At 47.3% G+C, this 19,446-nt stretch overlaps 5 protein-coding genes across 5 annotated transcripts; 3 read left to right on the top strand and 2 right to left on the bottom strand.

The window, feature by feature from the left end:
* Positions 1 to 392: 392 nt before the first annotated feature.
* cbfA (uncharacterized protein) lies at positions 393 to 1,376 on the bottom strand (the record flags this gene model as incomplete). Its single annotated transcript, XM_057094617.1, has 3 exons — positions 393 to 942; positions 1,027 to 1,160; positions 1,227 to 1,376. The coding sequence occupies 3 exons, from the start codon at positions 1,374 to 1,376 to the stop codon at positions 393 to 395; spliced, it is 834 nt and encodes a 277-aa protein (XP_056940588.1).
* A 650-nt stretch (positions 1,377 to 2,026) lies between these two features.
* Positions 2,027 to 3,791, bottom strand: N7483_011189 (GNL3/Grn1 family GTP-binding protein; the record flags this gene model as incomplete). Its single annotated transcript, XM_057094616.1, has 4 exons — positions 2,027 to 2,443; positions 2,472 to 3,521; positions 3,605 to 3,699; positions 3,773 to 3,791. The coding sequence occupies 4 exons, from the start codon at positions 3,789 to 3,791 to the stop codon at positions 2,027 to 2,029; spliced, it is 1,581 nt and encodes a 526-aa protein (XP_056940587.1).
* Positions 3,792 to 4,188: 397 nt separating this feature from the next.
* N7483_011188 (HAD family hydrolase) lies at positions 4,189 to 5,143 on the top strand (the record flags this gene model as incomplete). Its single annotated transcript, XM_057094615.1, has 4 exons — positions 4,189 to 4,288; positions 4,355 to 4,376; positions 4,456 to 4,565; positions 4,662 to 5,143. The coding sequence occupies 4 exons, from the start codon at positions 4,189 to 4,191 to the stop codon at positions 5,141 to 5,143; spliced, it is 714 nt and encodes a 237-aa protein (XP_056940586.1).
* A 7,460-nt stretch (positions 5,144 to 12,603) lies between these two features.
* On the top strand, positions 12,604 to 14,768 carry N7483_011187 (homeobox domain-containing protein; the record flags this gene model as incomplete). Its single annotated transcript, XM_057094614.1, has 2 exons — positions 12,604 to 12,936; positions 13,002 to 14,768. 2 exons carry the CDS (start codon positions 12,604 to 12,606, stop codon positions 14,766 to 14,768), a joined length of 2,100 nt encoding a protein of 699 aa, XP_056940585.1.
* A 1,018-nt stretch (positions 14,769 to 15,786) lies between these two features.
* Positions 15,787 to 17,016, top strand: N7483_011186 (uncharacterized protein; the record flags this gene model as incomplete). The annotated part of the gene is made up of 3 exons (XM_057094613.1): positions 15,787 to 15,921; positions 16,005 to 16,223; positions 16,288 to 17,016. The coding sequence occupies 3 exons, from the start codon at positions 15,787 to 15,789 to the stop codon at positions 17,014 to 17,016; spliced, it is 1,083 nt and encodes a 360-aa protein (XP_056940584.1).
* Positions 17,017 to 19,446: the final 2,430 nt, after the last annotated feature.

Genomic DNA, 19,446 nt, shown 5'->3' with positions numbered 1-19,446 from the left:
GATTAGATCCAACTTGAAGTTTACATAGTTCATGCGTCACGGTTGACTCTGAAATAAAGGACATATACTGATCCATTCCTCTCATAAATGCAAACAAAATATATATTTATCTAATTAATGGATGCCCACCTGGGCAGGTGGTCCTCCAGGGCTGCGCTCTATTCAGTCCACCAGACACTACACATGTGCAGGTTCCAAGGTTTTTATGCGCATTACCGTGACATGGATTCACCTAGGCTGTGACCTGGGTATTCCAAGGTTCCAATATGCAGGTGCTAGCAACGATTGAAAACCGCATCGAACCATTTATCATTATCTATTATACGGCAACTCAAACAGCTGCTCAGAAACAATCAACCAATTGAAGTATCAAAACAAGCTCTATATCAATCTTAGCCAAGACCCAAGTCATCACGCAACTGACTAGCCGGTCCATCATCATCATCCGTCTCATCGGCATCCGGATCCATAGGCCTAGTAGTCTGATCCAGATCCTCAACCCGATCAATATCCTCCTCGACTCTATCCTGCGTCTCCTCTTCCTCCTCCTCCTCCTCCTCCTCCTCCTCCTGCTCCTGTTCTTCCTCCTCCTCGATCTCTTCTTCCTGCGTCTCATCACCATCCCCATCCCCATCCCCCTGCATGACTGCTTCAGCCCCATCAGAATCCCGCTTCACCCGCTTCGTGGGATTATCAACCATCTCTACATCCTCAGCGGTAGCAGCACCAGCAGATGCGGCACCATTCACATCCGATTTCTTCGCCTTTCGCTTTCCAGCCTTGATTTCCATGAATGCATCCAGCTCTTGCTCAAGTCTGGGGCGGAAGGAATCGAATTCCAGTTCCGAAAGCGCGGCGAAGACGTCTGCTGGGGCGAGAGTTCGTTTCAGGGTGGCGTCGTTGGCACTGTACAGTATATTAGTAAAGGCTTCCTCATCCCAGCTGAAGAGAAGTCAAGATAGTGTAGGAGCATCGATCAGGGTATATGAAAAAGTGAAATGAAATAGAACGTAGATATGGACATACTGGGACGATAGGTAGGAGACAAAAACCGTAGCTGCCTTCTGTATAGCCAGCACAGCATCCTTCTGGATGGTAGTATTGGGTGGGAGAACCGATTTGGCAAGACGAATGGTTAACGAGCGAGGGAGAAGATAATCCTATTCAAAACGAGCATATTAGCTTGGAATCTTTCACAGACACACTATCTTTCTGTATACGCTTACATCAACGCTCACGCCCAGCTCCGCTCTCGCCTTTATCTGTTGCTCAGTCGCAGTGACAGGCTTGTCTGCTGCCGGCGCCATCGGCGAGAGCTGTGAATGGTCGTCTGGGTCGGCGGGCGTCACCGAGGACGTAGATTTGCGAGGAGGCATATTGCTTCAGCTTTATGAGAGCCTTGCTCCTTTCGGATTCCCTGCTCCTCTTAATTTGTTCTTGTCTGGTATAGGATGTTCGGTCGGGTTGGATCGTAAGGGTAGGTTGGATATGATCGAGAACTGGATATTGGGTGGTGGTAGACTGCTGGGTTATTTCTGCGAAGTCCTACCACCGGGTCAATGTTGTTTTGGATAACCGTCGAATCAATGTTGAGTTGAGGTTGGATGGAGAGGATGAAAACGCGAAATCCGCGTCGCGCAATGCGGTTGGGATTGGCGCGGTGTGGGGACTCCACTGCAGGGTTCCAGTTCTTGCCACATTACAGAGGTACTGTGTACTGAGTATGGAAGGGCTATATCGGTATTACTAGTCGATTGAGACTGGGATGACTTTGATTTTGTCTTAAGTATTCATTTCTCTCATTTCATCTGATATCAAAATACACAATACTACTTTTGATCTCATCTTAGAACTTAAAACTCCATTGTATAATTCGCGCTCGTCTAAAGATATTGACAAATGCTTCGATTGAAAAAAACTAGAACAACCAAATAAACGCCTACTTTTTGGTATCCATTGAAATCGACAACGAGAACAGCTGGAATCGTAACGGGATATGACAAGAGATAGAACTTCAAGAACCCATTTACTCCGCCATCTCCTCATCATCGCCAGCACCGTTGCCCCAGAGGCCCTCGATCTTGAATTCCTTGGCCCACTCCGTAACAACTTGGGTAGTATCAGCCATAGGAGCACCGGCTTCCACAGTGGAATCGGGAGCAGCATTCACGGGGAGGGTTGGAGCAGTAGCCCAACCTTGAATACGTCCATCTCTCCAGTCGTTGATGACAGTCATGGCAGCACTCTCGACGTTAGGGACACCGCCCTTTCCAAGACGTCCGCGCTTGCGGGCCACCTGGATCAGGAAATCGGTGGTCTTGTCACCGTGAGTGGGGAAGAGAGAAGTGATGCCATAAACCTCAAGCATCTTAGCGATGAGGTTATCCGACTGAGAAAGACGCTTGACAAGCAGGTTGACGGCAGGAATGGGATCCTCGATGTGCTTAGGGGGGGATGGCATTCAGCAGGACCAGACGAGCCTGCTCATTCTCCTTGGTCTTCTTGCCAGTCTTGCCGTTGGCGCTAGGGAAGACAATACCGGGAGAGTCGATGAGTTTGAGCTTGTTGTCGAGCTTGACCTCACGCAGGTTTGTGGTCACACCAGCCTCAGCACCAGTAGGGCATGCGTTGCTGGATCCCTTGTTGAGACGAGCTGTAAGAGCGTTGATGACGGAGGACTTTCCGACGTTGGGGTAACCGATAACACCGACAGAGACGGAGCGCTTCAGCTGCTTGCTGGCCGCATAGGCCTTGAGGGCACGGAACAGTGTCTCCGAGGTACCCTTGACAGTCAACTCCTTGTGATCGAAGGTGTGTGCATTGCCAGAGCCGCTAGAGGCCTTGAGCGGGAGAGTAGGGAAGTAACGGCGCAGGTGCACCAACCAGGCCTTGAGGACGGGAGCAGGGACAAGGTCAATCTTGTTCAGGATGAGAATGAGACGCTTAGAGCCGTTGTCCGCAGCCATGATCTCGCGCTCCACTTCCTTTGACCGAGTACCCTCGGGGTCGCGAGCATCAAGAACGTACAGAACCACATCCGCAGCATCAGTGACAGACTTGAAGACCTTGTCAAAGGCACGCCGTGAGCTCTCCTTGGTGGGGTTCTTTGCGTTGACCACGTCGGGGATATCAATATCTTTGAAAGACACGCCACCCTCTTCGTCCTCGTCCATCTCGTCGTCGTCATCCTCCATATCGTCATCGCTTCCGTTCTCGCCATCGTATTCGGTAGCACGGGCCCGTGCTGAGGCGAGCAGCGCAGCCATGGGATTAGAATCCTCACCCTCCAGATCCATATCGTCGTCCATCAGGTCGTTCTCGTCGATATCCACGCCCTCGGAGTTGGCGCCCTTGGCCTGCTTGGCCTCACCTCGGCGGATGCGGGCCTCCTCACGAATGCGCTCCTGCTCCTCCTGCTTCATGCGCTTCTTCTCCTCGATGTCATGGAGGATCTTGTCCTTAAAGGGGAAAAGGCTGGGAATGCCCGGGTCCTTCTTAATCTTAGACCGCCATTCGGGGTTCTGTAGATAAAATTGTGAGAAATTGTCCAAAAATCCTGTAATCGCCAGTTCTGCACAACAGCAGCCAGCCATACTGCACGCACCTTCTTTGCGAGCTTTCTCTGCTTCTTCTGCTTGGCAACTGAGGCCTTTTCAATTTTGTGACGAAGGCGAACGGGCACCCGCTTGGAGCTCTTGCCTGTTTATCGAGAAAAAGTTAGACTTGGTCTTGAGATAAAAGATTTCTCAGTATAGAGATAAGTAATTCTCACCAAAGTTGTTCTTGACCATTTTTGCTACAGTTCCAAGAAACAAAAACGATGTAAACTGACAATTGCGCTCCTCCAACCCGCCTCGAAAAAGTTGAGTGCCAAGACATGCGATATTTCGATAAGCGGCGAATAGTTATGCCGATCGCCGATAAAATAGAACAAATGGTGCAAATAGTGCAAACTGGCGGAATCTCTGCCAGATCTAGTAGTGATTCCGCTTGGGCGACGTTAACTTCAAGATCTTATAACTCGCTCTTTCGTTCTCTAGATATTTCTCCCATTCTTATAGAATTGAATCACACTTTAAGGTCATTTTTATCTTGAAACTTGTCTTAACTTACACATTTTGCCAATTGGCAACCTCCATAATCAATCTATCCCTCGGAATATATTCCCCGCCTTCATCTCACCCCACCATGGCATCCGAGACAGGCACCTTCTCTGCGCCCCCGCAGGTGCACACCTTTGATGGTGTCCTATCTGATTTCGATGGCACAATTGTGGATTCTACAGATGGTTTGTCAAACATCCGAGGCTACCGGTGGTAGATACAATTGGAATGCTAACGCAGAGACCCACTAGCTATCGTCAAGCACTGGCACGAGTGAGTACCTGATACCCTTGAAAGAAAACACCCAAAAATGGGTATACTCTACAGTAATAATAACTTACACATGTTTCAGAATTGGTGCCGAGCTCGGCATCGACCCAAAGACTATCCTGGCCACCTCTCACGGCCGCAGAAGCATCGATGTGATGCAACTATACGATCAGAGCAAAGCGAACTGGGAATGTACGTTCCTGCACAACAAGTCCAATCCAGAATACTTCCGAAAAGGAAAAAATCACGCGGAAGATAGGTTTACTAATTCTAGTCATTCGTGAATAGATGTCAACTTCGTTGAAGGCCTCATCCCAAAGAAATACGGTTCCGACGCCGTCGAGATCCCCGGAGGTCGGGACCTCCTCGCAGCCCTAGAAGACTCCGGCGCGAAATGGGGAGTCGTCACATCAGGCACATCAGCCCTTATTGACGGCTGGCTGGGCGTTATGAAGCTCGCCAGACCCAAGATTCTCGTCGTCGCTCAGGACGTTGAGCTCGGCAAGCCGGATCCACGATGCTACCTGCTCGGCCGTAAGAAGCTTGGAATTGAGGAATCAACAAACATCGTTGTGTTTGAGGATGCGCCTTCTGGAATCAAAGCTGGAAAAGCAGCTGGGTTCAAGGTGATTGCGCTGACGACGACGCACGCTTTGGAAAAGCTTCAGGCGGCTGGGGCGGATTGGATTGTGGAAGACTTGCGTAGTGTCTCGGTGAAGGGCGTTGTGGATGGGCGGGTCCAGATTGAGATCGCGAATGCCTTTCAATAGGACTCTGCAGGGGTCAAGGTTTGGTGGGTGGTTGTGGGTGCAGGTGCAGATGCAGATCCAGATGCAGCTAGTGGTGGGCCATTGAAGATCAGTCTTGAAGTTGCACAGCATAGAATATAGAAGTGGAGCTGAGTTCCATACCAGATACTTGGAGTTTGTATAAAACGTGCACTAAAGTATGTGTACTACACTAAGATCCAGATCGAGGTTGTTATACACTCGTCTCGTTTCACAATATTTCACAGTACTTTTGTTCCCGGGACCCTTTTGACTTTTAAGCGGTGTCATCATGCTTCCAAGGTCCAGTCCTGCGGATCTTATTGAGGTAGTACTCGTACCTTTGTCTGATAGTCCATATACGGATGGTTCCTGCAGGGGGTAGAAGGGCGGCCTCGGTGACAAAACACCGTAAGAAAACGGCTGGTAACTCTTACAGATATCAAAGAGGGATTTTCCTATGGTATCAAATGGAGTTATCATTCCCTGAACTACCGATCATCATCCATACCGAAGCCGACCACTAAGGTCGGTGCTAGATGACGGGATTCCAAACCCAACTGGCGGAGTTGGGGTCACACGGGGTTCGGGATCTCTTCTCACGCCCTTCACGGATCGGCAACCAAGTGCCGACCTCGACCTCAAGTTTGTATTTGTATTCCAAATACGTTCCCAAGACGAGCGATTAAGGTGTGCAACTGTGTGTGTGTGTGCCAGGTGTGGAAGAAGATCCTACGTGATAAGCAGGAGCTTTGACAGTGCATGAAACTAAAACTTAGATTGTTAAACGCCCTGCTGCACCGGCGTGATGACAGCAGCAGAAGCAGGAAAAGACTCTCATGTCTTATTTGCAGGGATAATAGCCAGAAAATCCGTTCCAATGGAATCTCGGACTCGGATGTGCGAACTTCGGAGTTATGAAAAGGTTCCATTCAGCTTGGACACCGGACATCATGAATCTAGATGTCGGACCTACTGCACTACTCAGGTGACTTCGCATGCTCGGCATGAAAGAAACACCGGTGGCGGTCATGAATTGCGCTGAATGCATCTTTGCGGTATTTACTGTAGTACTTGGTATCCAGTAAGATACTCGAGTACTCCGTATCCAAGGCATAATGATCGGATTCCAAGGTTCCTGATTTGCTCTTTACAGCATGACCGAAGAAAAAACAGCAAGACTTCATTACGCAGCCACACATGGCAACCCCAGCAACCATGTTGCGAACAGTTGTTCATGCAAGTTTGACCACGCTGAAACGTATCTGCATCTTAAGCCCAGTTTGAAATTGACTAGGATCCAACCCCCAAGGTAAGATCCACCAGTCAAGAACCTCCATGGCTCATCTTTCAGAACATTAGGAAGGACATACTCCCACATATGGAAACTGATTTCAGGGATCTAGGATGTAATGACAGCCGTATTGTACTCGATAAAAAAACGCCAAAGAGTACATTACACCCGACAGACTGCAGCCATCTGCACTTATTACAGGTCCGCTCTCACGAGGGGCAACACGGAAACAAAGTATATTGTGCCGTGCGGCTGCAATTGAGCGGGTTGAAATGTTACAAGTATATTGTTTTGCCGACGGCGGATCTTCGGGAAGGGGCGAGTGTGTTCTATACTGAATTCTGGATGGTTGAGAGAATAGGAAAAAGAGAGAGAGCTTTTCCAACTACCCTAATAGACCCTCATGCAGCCAGTCAAGTCTCGATGGGAGAGATCATGCAAGGGATGTGGGGACAGATAAGTTGAACCTGTTGAATCATCCTGCGCACGGGATTCGGAGAGAGAAAAGCCTGAGAGTGGTTGAGTTGTGCAGGACTCCTGAACATCATAATACGGAAAGCCCAGATGTTGGGATGTCCCAGTGATCCATGTCTAGATCAGGGATACTCTGCTCCGGCGTTGATGCACACCGTATTCCGTACATCACGTACAGCACGGCGGTTAAGTATACGAGAAAAAAATCCCAATCAGGATATGGCTCCGTCACGGTGGGATTTGAATTGCAGACTTGGGGATCCGGATCGTCAAATCGAGGTAGATCTTTGGTAGATCATGGATTTTCCATCTTTCCATTTTTGGTGATTTTCCTGAACTACTGTAGAATCATATCCTGGTCACCTCCCAAATGCGTGATGGCGAAAGTGGCGGGATGAGCACCCTTATCACGTACATGAGCAGGTTTTTTTTTCTTTGGTTCTTGTTGATTCCGATCTGAACCACAGCATCGGGAGTACAATCGAAGGGGGCCTGCGCCGGGGTGAAAACGGATGTCACGGACAGTCCCAAATGTATGGCTTTCTTCATTTACTTGCATCAAGTTACTCTACGGAAGTCCTAAAATGGTCATTGGTTGCCCGGGACCTTTGACAAATACATAATCTATGTTACTTCTACGGAGTCCGAATTGACATCCCTGTACGGGAGTGACGCACCGCCACAGCTATTTTCGACTCAAGTTCCTTCAGCCAAGCCACATCAGGGGGAGTTAATGGGAACAAAGGTGGTAGATCCGGAAGATCTGTCACATTTCGAGATGATCCTATCACTTTTTCCCCCATAAGAGAATGGGAAAAGCAAAACAAGGGAGGAAAAGAAAACACAAACCTAAGCAGGAACCACTCAGCCTCAGCCACTGCGGAGCACACTATTGTCACCGAAAAAGCCCAGTCCGAGTTTACAGGGGGATGATAAGTATGGAGTACAACTTGAAATCACCTGTTCGCAGTAGATGACACAAGAGTTTGGGGCGAGAAAGCGGGGACTTAATGATCGGAGACGGAATCAGTGCTCCGAAGAGGTCGATCCTCAGATCCCCCAAGTTGCCAAGGACTTCGCGGCCCAAAGGGAAAAGGTGATGCGATGTCACTGCTGTCACACAAAAGAACCCTTCATGTCGATCATGGGGGAAGAGGAAGTGGTTTCGGGGAATTAGCAGATGGAGTTTGGGGGGAATTCGGTTCTACTATCGATTTTTGGGGGGGGGGTTTCATTTGACCCGACTCGGTGGCTCGAACACTTCCGAAAAGCTCATTCTCTTCAGGCTGTATTCTTCTCTTTCGCTCTCCGATATTTGAGATTTTTGTCCCACCATAACGGTTCACTCCAGATCCAATCAATAGTCGGATGGGGCCAAGGGATCCGTGCGGGATTCACGCGTTGCAGATCAATCCAGGGGCACGTCAAGAGTAGATCCTGTCCACATCTCCCCCCTAATCCTGATGACGGAGATGACGGAGATAGGAACAACGAATCTACTATGAGGATTGATTCACACATGCACACCATAACCATCACCCTAGTGGACTTTCTTACCCCCCCCCCCCCTAAAACATACTGCTGCGGGGCATTCGGAGATTCTTGACTAGACCGGGGTCATAGCACACGGAGTATTCTATAGCTTCGGGCTGTATCTTAGCGTACCAGTGAATCTCTCAGAGTAAATTTTTTTTTTTCAATTGTCCACATTTTCCTCTTTCTCTCATCATGAGGCTTGGTTGACATTGTGGGGCAGAAGAGAAAAGAGTAAGAGGGGCGAGCGCCAGCACACACAATCCCTCCCGCAAATCTGCAAATCCCTCCACTGTGATTGTGCGATTGCTCATGTTTTTTTTTTACTCCATTAATGTGATTCGCAACTCTGATAGGCGCCCCTACTGCACGTGAAGCTTTGAACAGAGACGTCTACTAACCTAGATTGTCAAAAGGACGACGATCATCGGAACTGGGTGTTCACGACGTGTGTTCCGAAAGTACAAGCACAAGGTTTGATGAGGGGCATTCATGGATCCGATGGCCACGTTGTTGCTCCATTCCAAGCGTGGGGCCTATCCAAGATATCGAAGAGTGAAGGTTTTCGGTCTCGTCTGGCTTCAACTTCGTATATACTCCATAACTGGAGATTTGAATGGTTTCCGGGGAGGAGACCCAAAGGAATAACCCCCTGATTGTGTGGATACACGATTCACCCCCACTCACGTTTCGTCTCAAAAATCTCAAAAATCTATCTTACTGGTTGAATCGAAACGATTTGCCTTGGATTGGAGCGTTATACGTTTCTACATACTCAGATCCAGCTCCGGAATCGGTAGGAAAAGGAGGTGATCACGTTTGGAAATTTTAATAGGAGGGGGCATCGTGGGACCTCGTACCTCGTGGCTTCAAGTTTTAGGGTAAAGCTTCCGTTGGGCCGGGGTTTCTCTTCCCCTCATTCTAGTGATTATCTATCTTGGCTTTTGCATCAGGCCGCGTATAGTTGGAGGGGCCAAGGACTAAGAGGGTAAGGTACTTGGGTGGTACTCCATACAGAGTATCTGTGATAGTGAATTCCATGTACATCACGGTTCGTACTTTGGGGCTGTACGACGATATCAAGGTTTTAGGATTGGGATTCTCCGGAATCAGACTGACTCCATAGTTTTGACTTTTGGGGCCTTGGATTCTTGTGCAACGGTTTGCTGTCATGGTTTTATGAACAATAATGAAAGAGAGATGTATGCCGGTAAAGGGAAACCCCGCGCACTCATAGCCGTTATAGTTATAGATCGGATCAAACTGAGAGATGAGATGCATGATCAAACGTTTGATAATCCAAACTACAGGATACACAGCAGCTTACATGAAGCATGGGTATGTATCAAGAATAAGAAACCAAGTTCTTATTTGACTCTATTATGACGCCCTCGGGAGCTACGGAGGATAGCTAGGAGAGCTTGCTGCACCTATCTGCAGGAATTTGGACAAGGGGGGGTGAAATAAAAAAAAATAGTGGACATAGCATCATTCCCCCAATGAATAGAGGGGAACGACTCGATTGGGACTGCATATCAAACCTCGTGACTTAATTGCATGGCGCCTCTAGATTCAAGCCGTTTAGCGCCGTCACTAAGGGATCCTCCCCCATCCATACTACCGGGATTAAGAAAAAATAAATCACGATTGTGTCACTCCGGATCACAGGACCTGGAAGGACCTAAGAGGGGTCCAAGGTGAAAAGAAACAAAAAACAAAGCTCGGCAGATCCTGAAAGTGATCGACAGGATCTGTCGACTATTGATGTTTAGTTGCACTTGGCACACTGCCATATATCCCTAAAGAAGTTTAGCGGATTTTCGACCTCTGTCTCCATGCCCAGACACGATCTAGCTGACAGATAGCTGACAAGACAGCTTGCTTCAAACCTCAATAGTGTCGAAACGACATCATCGGCCCCATCGATATGGCGATCATGGGAGATGAGCCTCGATATGGTCAGGTACAGTAGTACAATCGACGAATTGTCGGGGAACATGCTCCGATCAATTGATCATCCCAGATCCCCGGTGCCGGTACTAAGAAACTAAGAAGCATCTCGAAGATACACGAGTCACCAAAGTTCAACAAATTCAAATTATGAAAAAAGAAAATTTTAAAGCTTCTATCTATCTCTCTCTCCCTTTTAGGTTCCACCCCTTCTTCTCTCCTTCACGGCCATGCATGTTGGATCACCCGTGACAGATTACAGGGATGGGTCGAATTTGATGCTCATTTCCCTGACCCACTTTGTTCTCCATGTCATGAATTCATGAATTCCAAAACTTCTTCACGCCTAGAAAAAAAGGTATAGAGGCGTCCTACTAAGATCCTACTAAGATTACTATGGAGTACTATTAAAGTGGGATACTTCTGACGATTTTCTTTGCATCGCCCCTATATCGACTCCACTAACCTTTTTTAATTATTTTTTCTGCCTACAGAGATTTTTCTTGGGCTCAGACATGACGCTAATGCAGGAACTGACCAAAGGGCGGGACGAAAATCCAAAAAAAAAGAAAAGGAAAAGGAAAAATAAGAAAAAAAGAAAAAAAGAAAAAAGACCCAAAATCTACGGAGAACTTGGTCATTATTTTTCCCCATCATCAAGGGACCAAAGCACATCGGAGCTGTACAATCTTTAGCTTCTAATAGGTTGAACCAAACTTCAGTACCTCCAGGGGCTCTCAACTCAGTTCCCGAGCCGTCTTTCTTACCATGGAACGCTTTGTTTACACTTTTATTCTTTCTTCTGGAAGTCATTATCGTCAAACGTCGAAAGGTAGTCAAGAATTGCGTATGGTAAACACGTACTACGGAGACTCCGGAGTACAGTGACTGAAAATAAACATCATAGTGGATCCTTTCTCAAACAGCGGTTGATCAGAGGCGTACTTTTAATTGGCTAGAACCATAGTATTTTTTTTTTTTGGAGACATCCAATTTGCTTAGGGCTGTGGGCAAAATGGGGGGGAGCATTTTCTCTACATTTAGCTTAGGTGCCGAGTATCATCTGCCGCGCCTCACTTTGGGGAATATAGGAGAAACTAAAGGAAGTCATTTTTTTAATCCCATAATTTTCATCTGTTAATAGCATCAAATCTTACATTGAAAATGTTCCCCAGTATTCCGATTTCATACTTAAAAAATGTTAGATATGATGTAGTTAACTTGGGAGTTACCTATACTAGCTAGGTCTAAGTGGATAATGTGATCCTTCCAGACCGGAACCCTGTGCAGTCTGAGCCCAGGCCGCCACCCCCTAGAACCGCGCGAGCGGTAGCGCTACTCGGACTCCACGGGTTATTTAGTATGTACAAGTCACGTAATGAGGAGGATTTTCTTCTAACCTGACTATTGGGTACCTAATCTCATGGAAATATTCTAAAATACTTTTTGGGGATTTTTATTGATTTTTATTTTAATTAGGAAAATCATGACTATTCCATTTTCATCACTTACGTTGACCCTAACCGGGGAGTTGTCAAGACGATCAGATCTCTCGTTGCCCGAGCGCAGGAAATCTCCCGATTTCTCTGGGTTTTTTTTTTCTCTGGTTTTTTTTTCCGGGTGAATATTTTTAAATAATAATAATTATTATTTTTTGGGAATTTTTTGAATTATTTTTACTATGTAATTTAGGTATTATTATAGGTAATTTTCAACATGCAGAGAAAAATATAATATGGGGGAAGATAGTATTAAGAGCAATCTACTCCTAATTAGTCCACCCATACTCCACCCAATCATTACAGCCCATTGTCAAGACCGCCCTTTCCCATTACTCTCGTTCTTTCTCTCTCTCTTCCTCTTCACATCCATCATCCTTAGTGGCTCTCTTGACATTCTTTTTTTTATTATTTTCTTTTCTTTTCTTTTTTACATACACTCCTTTTGGTTGGCCCACTTCTGTCTCTCCTTGTCCGTTTGCTAGTTTCTTTTTCTTTATTGCTTGCCATATTCCCTCTCTTCCAGGGTCATCCCCCCCAATTCACTCTCGGTCCCGATCACACGCTTCTCGACCTTTTCCGAAACCTCTCATGATATAATCCTCTCGTGTCTTGGAGCTGTCCCTATATTGTGCAGCCCTTCCCCTTCCTTTAATTCCGCCCCCTCCCCCCGTCATTCTTTCCCTCCATTCTATACCCCATCATCCGCCATCATGAGTTACATCCATCCCTCATGGAACTACCCTGGCCACTCTGGTCTTCCTATGGATCACACCCTCGCCTATGATCCTTCTATGGTGCCTCCTCCTATGATGCACCACCCTATTGACGGCTATCTCTACCCTCACCCTCCTATGGAGATGATCGACTACTATCACCAACCGATTATGGACTACGATGAATACACAGAGAACCTATCTCGCCCAAGGTTAACCAAAGAGCAAGTCGAGACCTTGGAAAACCAATTCCAAGCTCATCCCAAGCCTAGCAGCAATGTTAAGCGTCAATTGGCAGCTCAGACCAACCTGAGTCTACCTCGCGTTGCGGTATGTTTTGTTCTTGAAATATGGATGCGCTGAATTCCCCGGGCTAATTTTGATCTCACTTATAGAACTGGTTCCAAAATCGACGCGCCAAGGCAAAGCAACAAAAACGTCAGGAGGAATTTGAGAAGATGCAAAAAGCTAAGGCTGAGGCTGAGGAGGCTGCTCGTCGCAAGTCTGAGGGTCCTAGTCAGTCGTCAGAGTCACAATCTACCGTGGTGCCCAAAGAGGAGCCCGAGAGGTCGCCGACCCCAAAGCCGCAATCTGTGAAGGCTGAGGGTAATGCAAAGGCCGAGGAGAATAAGAAGCACCAGAAAACAAAGAGTGAGTCTGCCCGTGAAGCAACCTTCGCATCATTGCAGCGAGCACTGAACGCTGCAGTTGCTGCTCGTGATCGCTTCGCTCCACGACGAGACTCGCATTCCAAGCATGAGTCCCCGTTGGAGGAAGAAGCTATCTCCCCTACATCGATGGCGCCACCGAAGGCAGCCCCTAGTGTCTCTGAGAACAAGGCCCAAGCTCTGAGCCAGCCTTTCCAGGATTGGCCTGACGTGAAAGAGGCGGCTCACTGGACCTCTCCCCAGAGTCACCAGTTCCCCCCGACCAGTCAGGCCCTTTCTGAGCTGCCAAGCTCTTCACACGCTGTGCACCACAATGTGGATGCGTACGCGGGTGCTCAGTACCCTCAAAATGAGGACTGGGTTGAGACTCCTAAGGATCAACATATGATGCACAGCGTTAGCCCCGATGCTAGTCTGGGTTACACAAACATGCAATACCCCCTGTCCATGCAGGCTCCCGATATCTCCGTTACCCGCCGCGAGTCGGCTAGCGCTCTCACAGCCTCTTTGGAGGGTATTGGCATCTGTACACCCACTCAGTCAACTCAGGGAGGAGCGTCATGGAAGGATTCGGGCAAGGAACTTGACCTCGCTGCTCGACGTAAGCGTCCTCGCCCTGCCGCCATTGGTACTTCCAACACTCGCTCCCTAGCAGCTTCGACTTCAATGTCTTCTCTTTCTCCCACTAGCCGTATGCAGAACTCGGGTGCTGGCAACTCGATGAGGCATACCAAGTCGGCACAGAACCTAAACACTAGGTACGCTGGTGTTCGTAAGGCTTCCGCTGCCCAGCGATCTCCCCTCAACTTCACATTTGCCGAGTCAGGCTCCTTGAAGTCTAGCAAGGCTGATATGCTGCGGCCATCTGTCTCATCATCATCCTTGGCCCCTCCGACTCCCTTGACTCCTCAGGACTTCCAACACTTCATGCCAGCTTCACCCACAGACAGCTACTGCATGTCCGCACACTCCAACACTCAGTTCTTCCCCTCTTCTCAGCCCATGCAAGTGAACATTGCATCTCCTCCCACTACGCCTCTTGATATCTACTCTCCATTCCCCTTCCAAAACGGTGCCCCACCTATGTCTGCTCCGGCTCAGATGAACGGCTTCCCCGAGTATGTGACCTGTGACCCAGTTCCCATGACCGCTCGAAGCTGGGCCGAGAGCACTACTCTCTCCTCTCCAGACTTCCAGGCCGGTCTTCAGGTCCCTCACTCTAGCACAGTGTCTCCTATTGGTTACGATGCGCCTGTTGACCACCATGGACATGGCTTCATGGAGGCCGTGTCTGGTTCACCATCCCTCATTTACTCAATTGAGGATGCCGACATGCCTGTTTCTACGGATGGAGAGAGAAAGGCGTCTGACTTTACGATGCATGAGTTCCACGACCAACAGGATACTCATCGTTTTGCAGCTCAGCAGATGGGATCCATCCACAAGCCTAAGGCGTACACTTTTAACAATGCTACGCCTAATCACTACCCTTAATTGGAGGGCTTGTTTCCCCCTATCTTTCGATGGATGAATGAGAGATGTCCCGCGATAAATGTGTCTTTTGTTGGTTTAGGGCGAACCACTACGCAGCGTGTTGTGTCGTCCTTCCTGTAACTTTGTTGTTTCTCTTGGATTTTGTTTTCACCCCTTTGCCCACACCTATTGGGGGGGGCTTGTCTATTCCATCTCCATGCGAGGAGACCCGCTGTCACTTTTATTTACCCTTGTGCATCTGTTTATTTCTTCTCTTGTCTCTTTATTCGGTGTTGTTTCACCAGGGATTTTTTTACATATTTGGAGCAAAGCCGCATTGTGTTTATTGGCCTGGGATCCACATTGGTCTGGTATGACCTTATTTAATTCTTGCGAACCCTCATAGGTTCGACCTTACTTTCTTACCTTCGTTTTGACATTATTTTTTGATACCGGCTTGGCTTTGGATTGGAATTTTGGACTTGCATATTTGGCAGCATTTGGATATTTTTGATACATACTGTCCCATACCTATACCTTGTTTATCACCATTTCGATCTTTGACAGGATCTCGTCTCATATACTACAAAAAAAGCGGTGATATTATTTTTTTGGCATTCATTTCCCAAGCTTCAATCCTCAAAGTATAAACTAAGAAAAATTCTAGCGATTCACGCGTACAACTGCCGACACAGGTCTCCACAACTCCATCCATTGGATGGAAAAACATTCTTCAACATTTAACCATGGCCAAGTGAAGAATTGTTGCCGCGTCTAATAACTATTAGTCCTGCCCAGACAACGCCTAAACGGGGACGGGCGAGGCCGCTGCCAAAATATGCGACACGTGTACCGCTCGATAGGATGTCAGGGACTTTCCGCCCTTCTCCACTGCGGGGAGAACATTCCAGGGCCCTAACACATGGGAAAGCAACAACATATTTGCTCATGTCACCCTAACAGGCATAAAAAGGCCGGAAGATGTCGATCTTTTCAGTTTTTACTTCAACTCATTCTCAAACACATCCTTACCTACAAAATGAAGCTTTCGGCTCTCTCTCCGGCCCTGTTGGGTCTTGCTGCGTCAGTGCATGCATACACCGTGAACTATACAACTGTGACTGGTTATTTCCTGCAGGATGAGACCGCGACTGATGCCTCCACATTTGACTATGTATGACAATCTTACCCATTTTTACTTATCTCCGGTCGTTTGTGGTTGTCATCTAATGAAGATATTTTTTTTTGGATCTATAGACCGCGGTCAACTTCGGTCTCCTTAACCGCACTTACCCTGCCGATGAGAAGCTCAAGAATGCCAAATCCATGACTCAGTGGGAGCGTTTCTACAACCAGGTGCAGCAGCTGAACGATGAGTCAAATGGAGAGGTCGAGTACAAGGTTCTCTTCCTCGGCCGTCACGGTGAGGGTTGGCACAACGCTGCTCAGACCTACTACGGCACCCCTGCGTGGAACGTAAGTATATGTATCACTACCAATAAAGCTTACATAAAATACTAATTTAATGTCCCAAAACTAGTGCTACTGGGCCGAGCTCACCGGTAACGGCACTGCCACCTGGTACGACGCCGAACTGACCGACAACGGTGTCGAGCAAGCCCTGACTGCCCACAAATTCTGGCAAAAGGAAATCGACGAGCAACGCATCCACACCCCGGACAACTACTTCGTCAGTCCTTTGGCTCGTACCCTCCAGACCGCCAACTACACCTTCACCGACCTGAAGTTCCCCAAGGGCAGCGCCGAATTCAAGCCCCTGATCAAGGAACTCTTCCGTGAAGGAATCAGCATTCACACCTGTGACCACCGTCACGACCGTACCTACATCCACGACATGTTCCCCTCGTGGCCCATTGAGGCCGGTTTCGCCGAGCAAGACGAGCTCTGGAACGGAGTTACCGCCGAGACCAGCGACGCCCAGGACCAGCGTAGCACCAAGGCTCTCGACGAGGTCTTCTTCACTTCTGCCTCTGTGAAGAAGGATACTTTTGTCTCTGTTACCTCGCACTCCGGTGAGATCTCATCTATCTTGCGAGTTGTCGGACACCGTACTTTCAGTCTTAACACTGGTGCTGTTATCCCTGTTCTTGTTCGTGCCGAGAAACTCGTCCACGAGAAGGCCAGTACTGTTACCTCTACTTGGACTGTTGATGCTCACTGCACTTCGCCTCCTATTACCTCTGTCTCCGCTTGTGTTTGTCAGTCGAGTGCGGCGCCAGTGAGTACCCCCTTGGTCACTAGCTTTTAAGTGCGAACCCTGCATATTTGTGAATTATTGGTTTGAGCTTTGCTAGGCTTGGCTTCGGATTGTTAGATAGATTGCTTGTGAGGTGGATTTGTGATAAATAATGTAAAATTCCTGTTGACTATAGAGATATCTATGAATGTGAAATTGATTTTAAAGATGATACAAAAATATTCATTCTATCTTACTGGAAACACTACACAGTTTCAAATGTTGATTATTCCAAGGCTGTAGTAGTTAATTTACTATGCAAGGGAGGATCAAAAGACTAATAAAAAAAGGGTTTGAAATAAATTTGAAGCACAAAAATACCAAAATTAAACGCTCCCGGGAAGGCTCGAACTTCCAACCTCCTGATTAACAGTCAGACGCGCTAGCCAATTGCGCCACGGAAGCTGTTCGTTGTATACAGGCTAATTCCTCGAGACTAAGATCCTCTCGCCTAATATTGACTATGGTTGCGACTTGGATTAAACCTTTTTCTTTGCTTTCTCAAAGGTTAAGTAACCACTTCAGGGCCACATGGCCAAACCCCATTTTCCCATAATGAATGTTAACCACCTAGCTAACCCCTGATTGCTTTTTATCACTATGTAATTACATATATAAAACTAAAGTAAGAGATAGCTGAAGTGAAAGATAATTAATATTTATGGTTTTTTTTGGTCCCCCCCCCCCCCCTTTTCTGCTATCTCTATTAGGGCATTGGCTATAGGGTTGTTATAGCCCTCTGTTACTGCATACTATGATTTACTTTTTAAGGCACCCCTAACTCAACCGTGATCACAGTTCTAGATCTAAAAAAAAAAATAAGTATTAGCTGATATTTATCCTGAAATTTACACAAGGACATGTCTAATAGCTTCAGGGCTATAACCAGGCATGGCTAGGTATTCAGGGTCTTGGACTACCAGCCAAGTGGATATAACTTAGTCTCAGGGAGCCTAATCTTACAGAAAATGTGACTCTTGATAAGGTTACTTCTATCTTCTACCAGTCTCATCTATCATGATGGTGGTATCGATTTGTCAAGCATTGTGAGCTTACCTATGGGCGACTTCAACAGTCCCTCTACTTCCCTTTACTTCACCCCCAATTGCCGCACAGCAGAGCAATACCTCCAATTCATTCTCTATGTACATCCGCAAGCCATAACGGAAATCATTTCAATCCAAATTCCCCGCGCATACTTAGACCAGATAAGTACCACTGAACTTTGGTTCCCATCGAATTGAAAACAAATTGTTTGGAGCAATCGTCGCTGAGAACGTACCCCAGCTCATCTAGAGTGGCTAAACGCAGAATCGGCTTCTTGATATCGATTATTCAAGATATCAAATCCTCGATCAATGAGGACCATGTGTTCAACCTTGGAAGACATGTATCGGGGAGCGCGCCCCAAAGGCTATCCAGTGGGCCTTTGCGCTATCTACATGACCAGAGTTAGAGATGCAGATCTGAGAAAAGGTCCTTATCAATTCAAATGGTTGTACCAGCCTCCAGGTAGAGGCTAGTTATTACCTGGGATGTCCTTTTTTTGCTTTATATGGCTTTTTTCTGTATGTGAATGGGCCTGGAACGGTTCCTTACTTAGTTTTCTACCCTCTCCCTTAGAATTCTAGTAACCCAGACACGGATTTTCAAGAGACTATTTGATCAAATTGCACGTTCAAATTTGTTTAACCGACATAGTAAGAGTATGAATAGGAGCGCAATGTCGATAGGTATTATCAATAGTCTTCCAGCGACGCTTCCATTTCCATGCTAGTAGCTCTCTCTCTCACATCCTGTTCCTGCATACTTCTTTGGTCCTTGCTCACTTTTCTTTCCTGCAAATCATCATTCATGGAATTCGATCCAGTGCTCTCTTCGAACATCTCGGATCTCATCGCTCATGTCTCCTATCCATCGCGCCCCGATGTAGACCATTCAGAAACGAGTCATTAGCTCCCGAGGTCGGCATCATCACGCATGTCAGTTCCACGGCCTCCGACTTCCTTGCGGCCTAGAAACTGCAGGTGAGGATAGGTAACAGCAATTATATCAATCTATGCTTCTCGTTTCTTCTTCTGCTTTCATAATGTTATCTCTGGTTTATGATGTGCGGACCTGGCCTTTGCCGCGATCCATGGATTTTCAACCCTTCCAAGGTTCCAAGTGACCTCGGGATGGCTTCCCAAGGTTGACTTGTTCTGAGTCATCTGTACATGCAAATTTGCACGTGGGCGAGATTGTCGGACCTGATGAGTGGACCATATCATGTTGGACGTGCCGCAGCATTCAATGCTTCACTTGCGGAGGGAAACTTGAAGGGATGACTCGAATGTACAGGGTATCAATTGGACAGTGTGGATTAAATATATATCCACCATTTGAAGCCAAACTTGATCCACAAACCGTGATATTTGAACACTGGCACTACCTAGTGCAGTG

The sequence above is a fragment of the Penicillium malachiteum genome, assembly GCF_028827825.1.
Source record: "Penicillium malachiteum strain IBT 17515 chromosome Unknown utg000005l:1.0-9002435.0:326005.0-9005861.0, whole genome shotgun sequence".
Lineage (NCBI taxonomy): Eukaryota > Fungi > Ascomycota > Eurotiomycetes > Eurotiales > Aspergillaceae > Penicillium > Penicillium malachiteum.
Note: the sequence above shows the minus strand (reverse complement) of the source record. Positions and strands in the feature narration are given on the sequence as shown.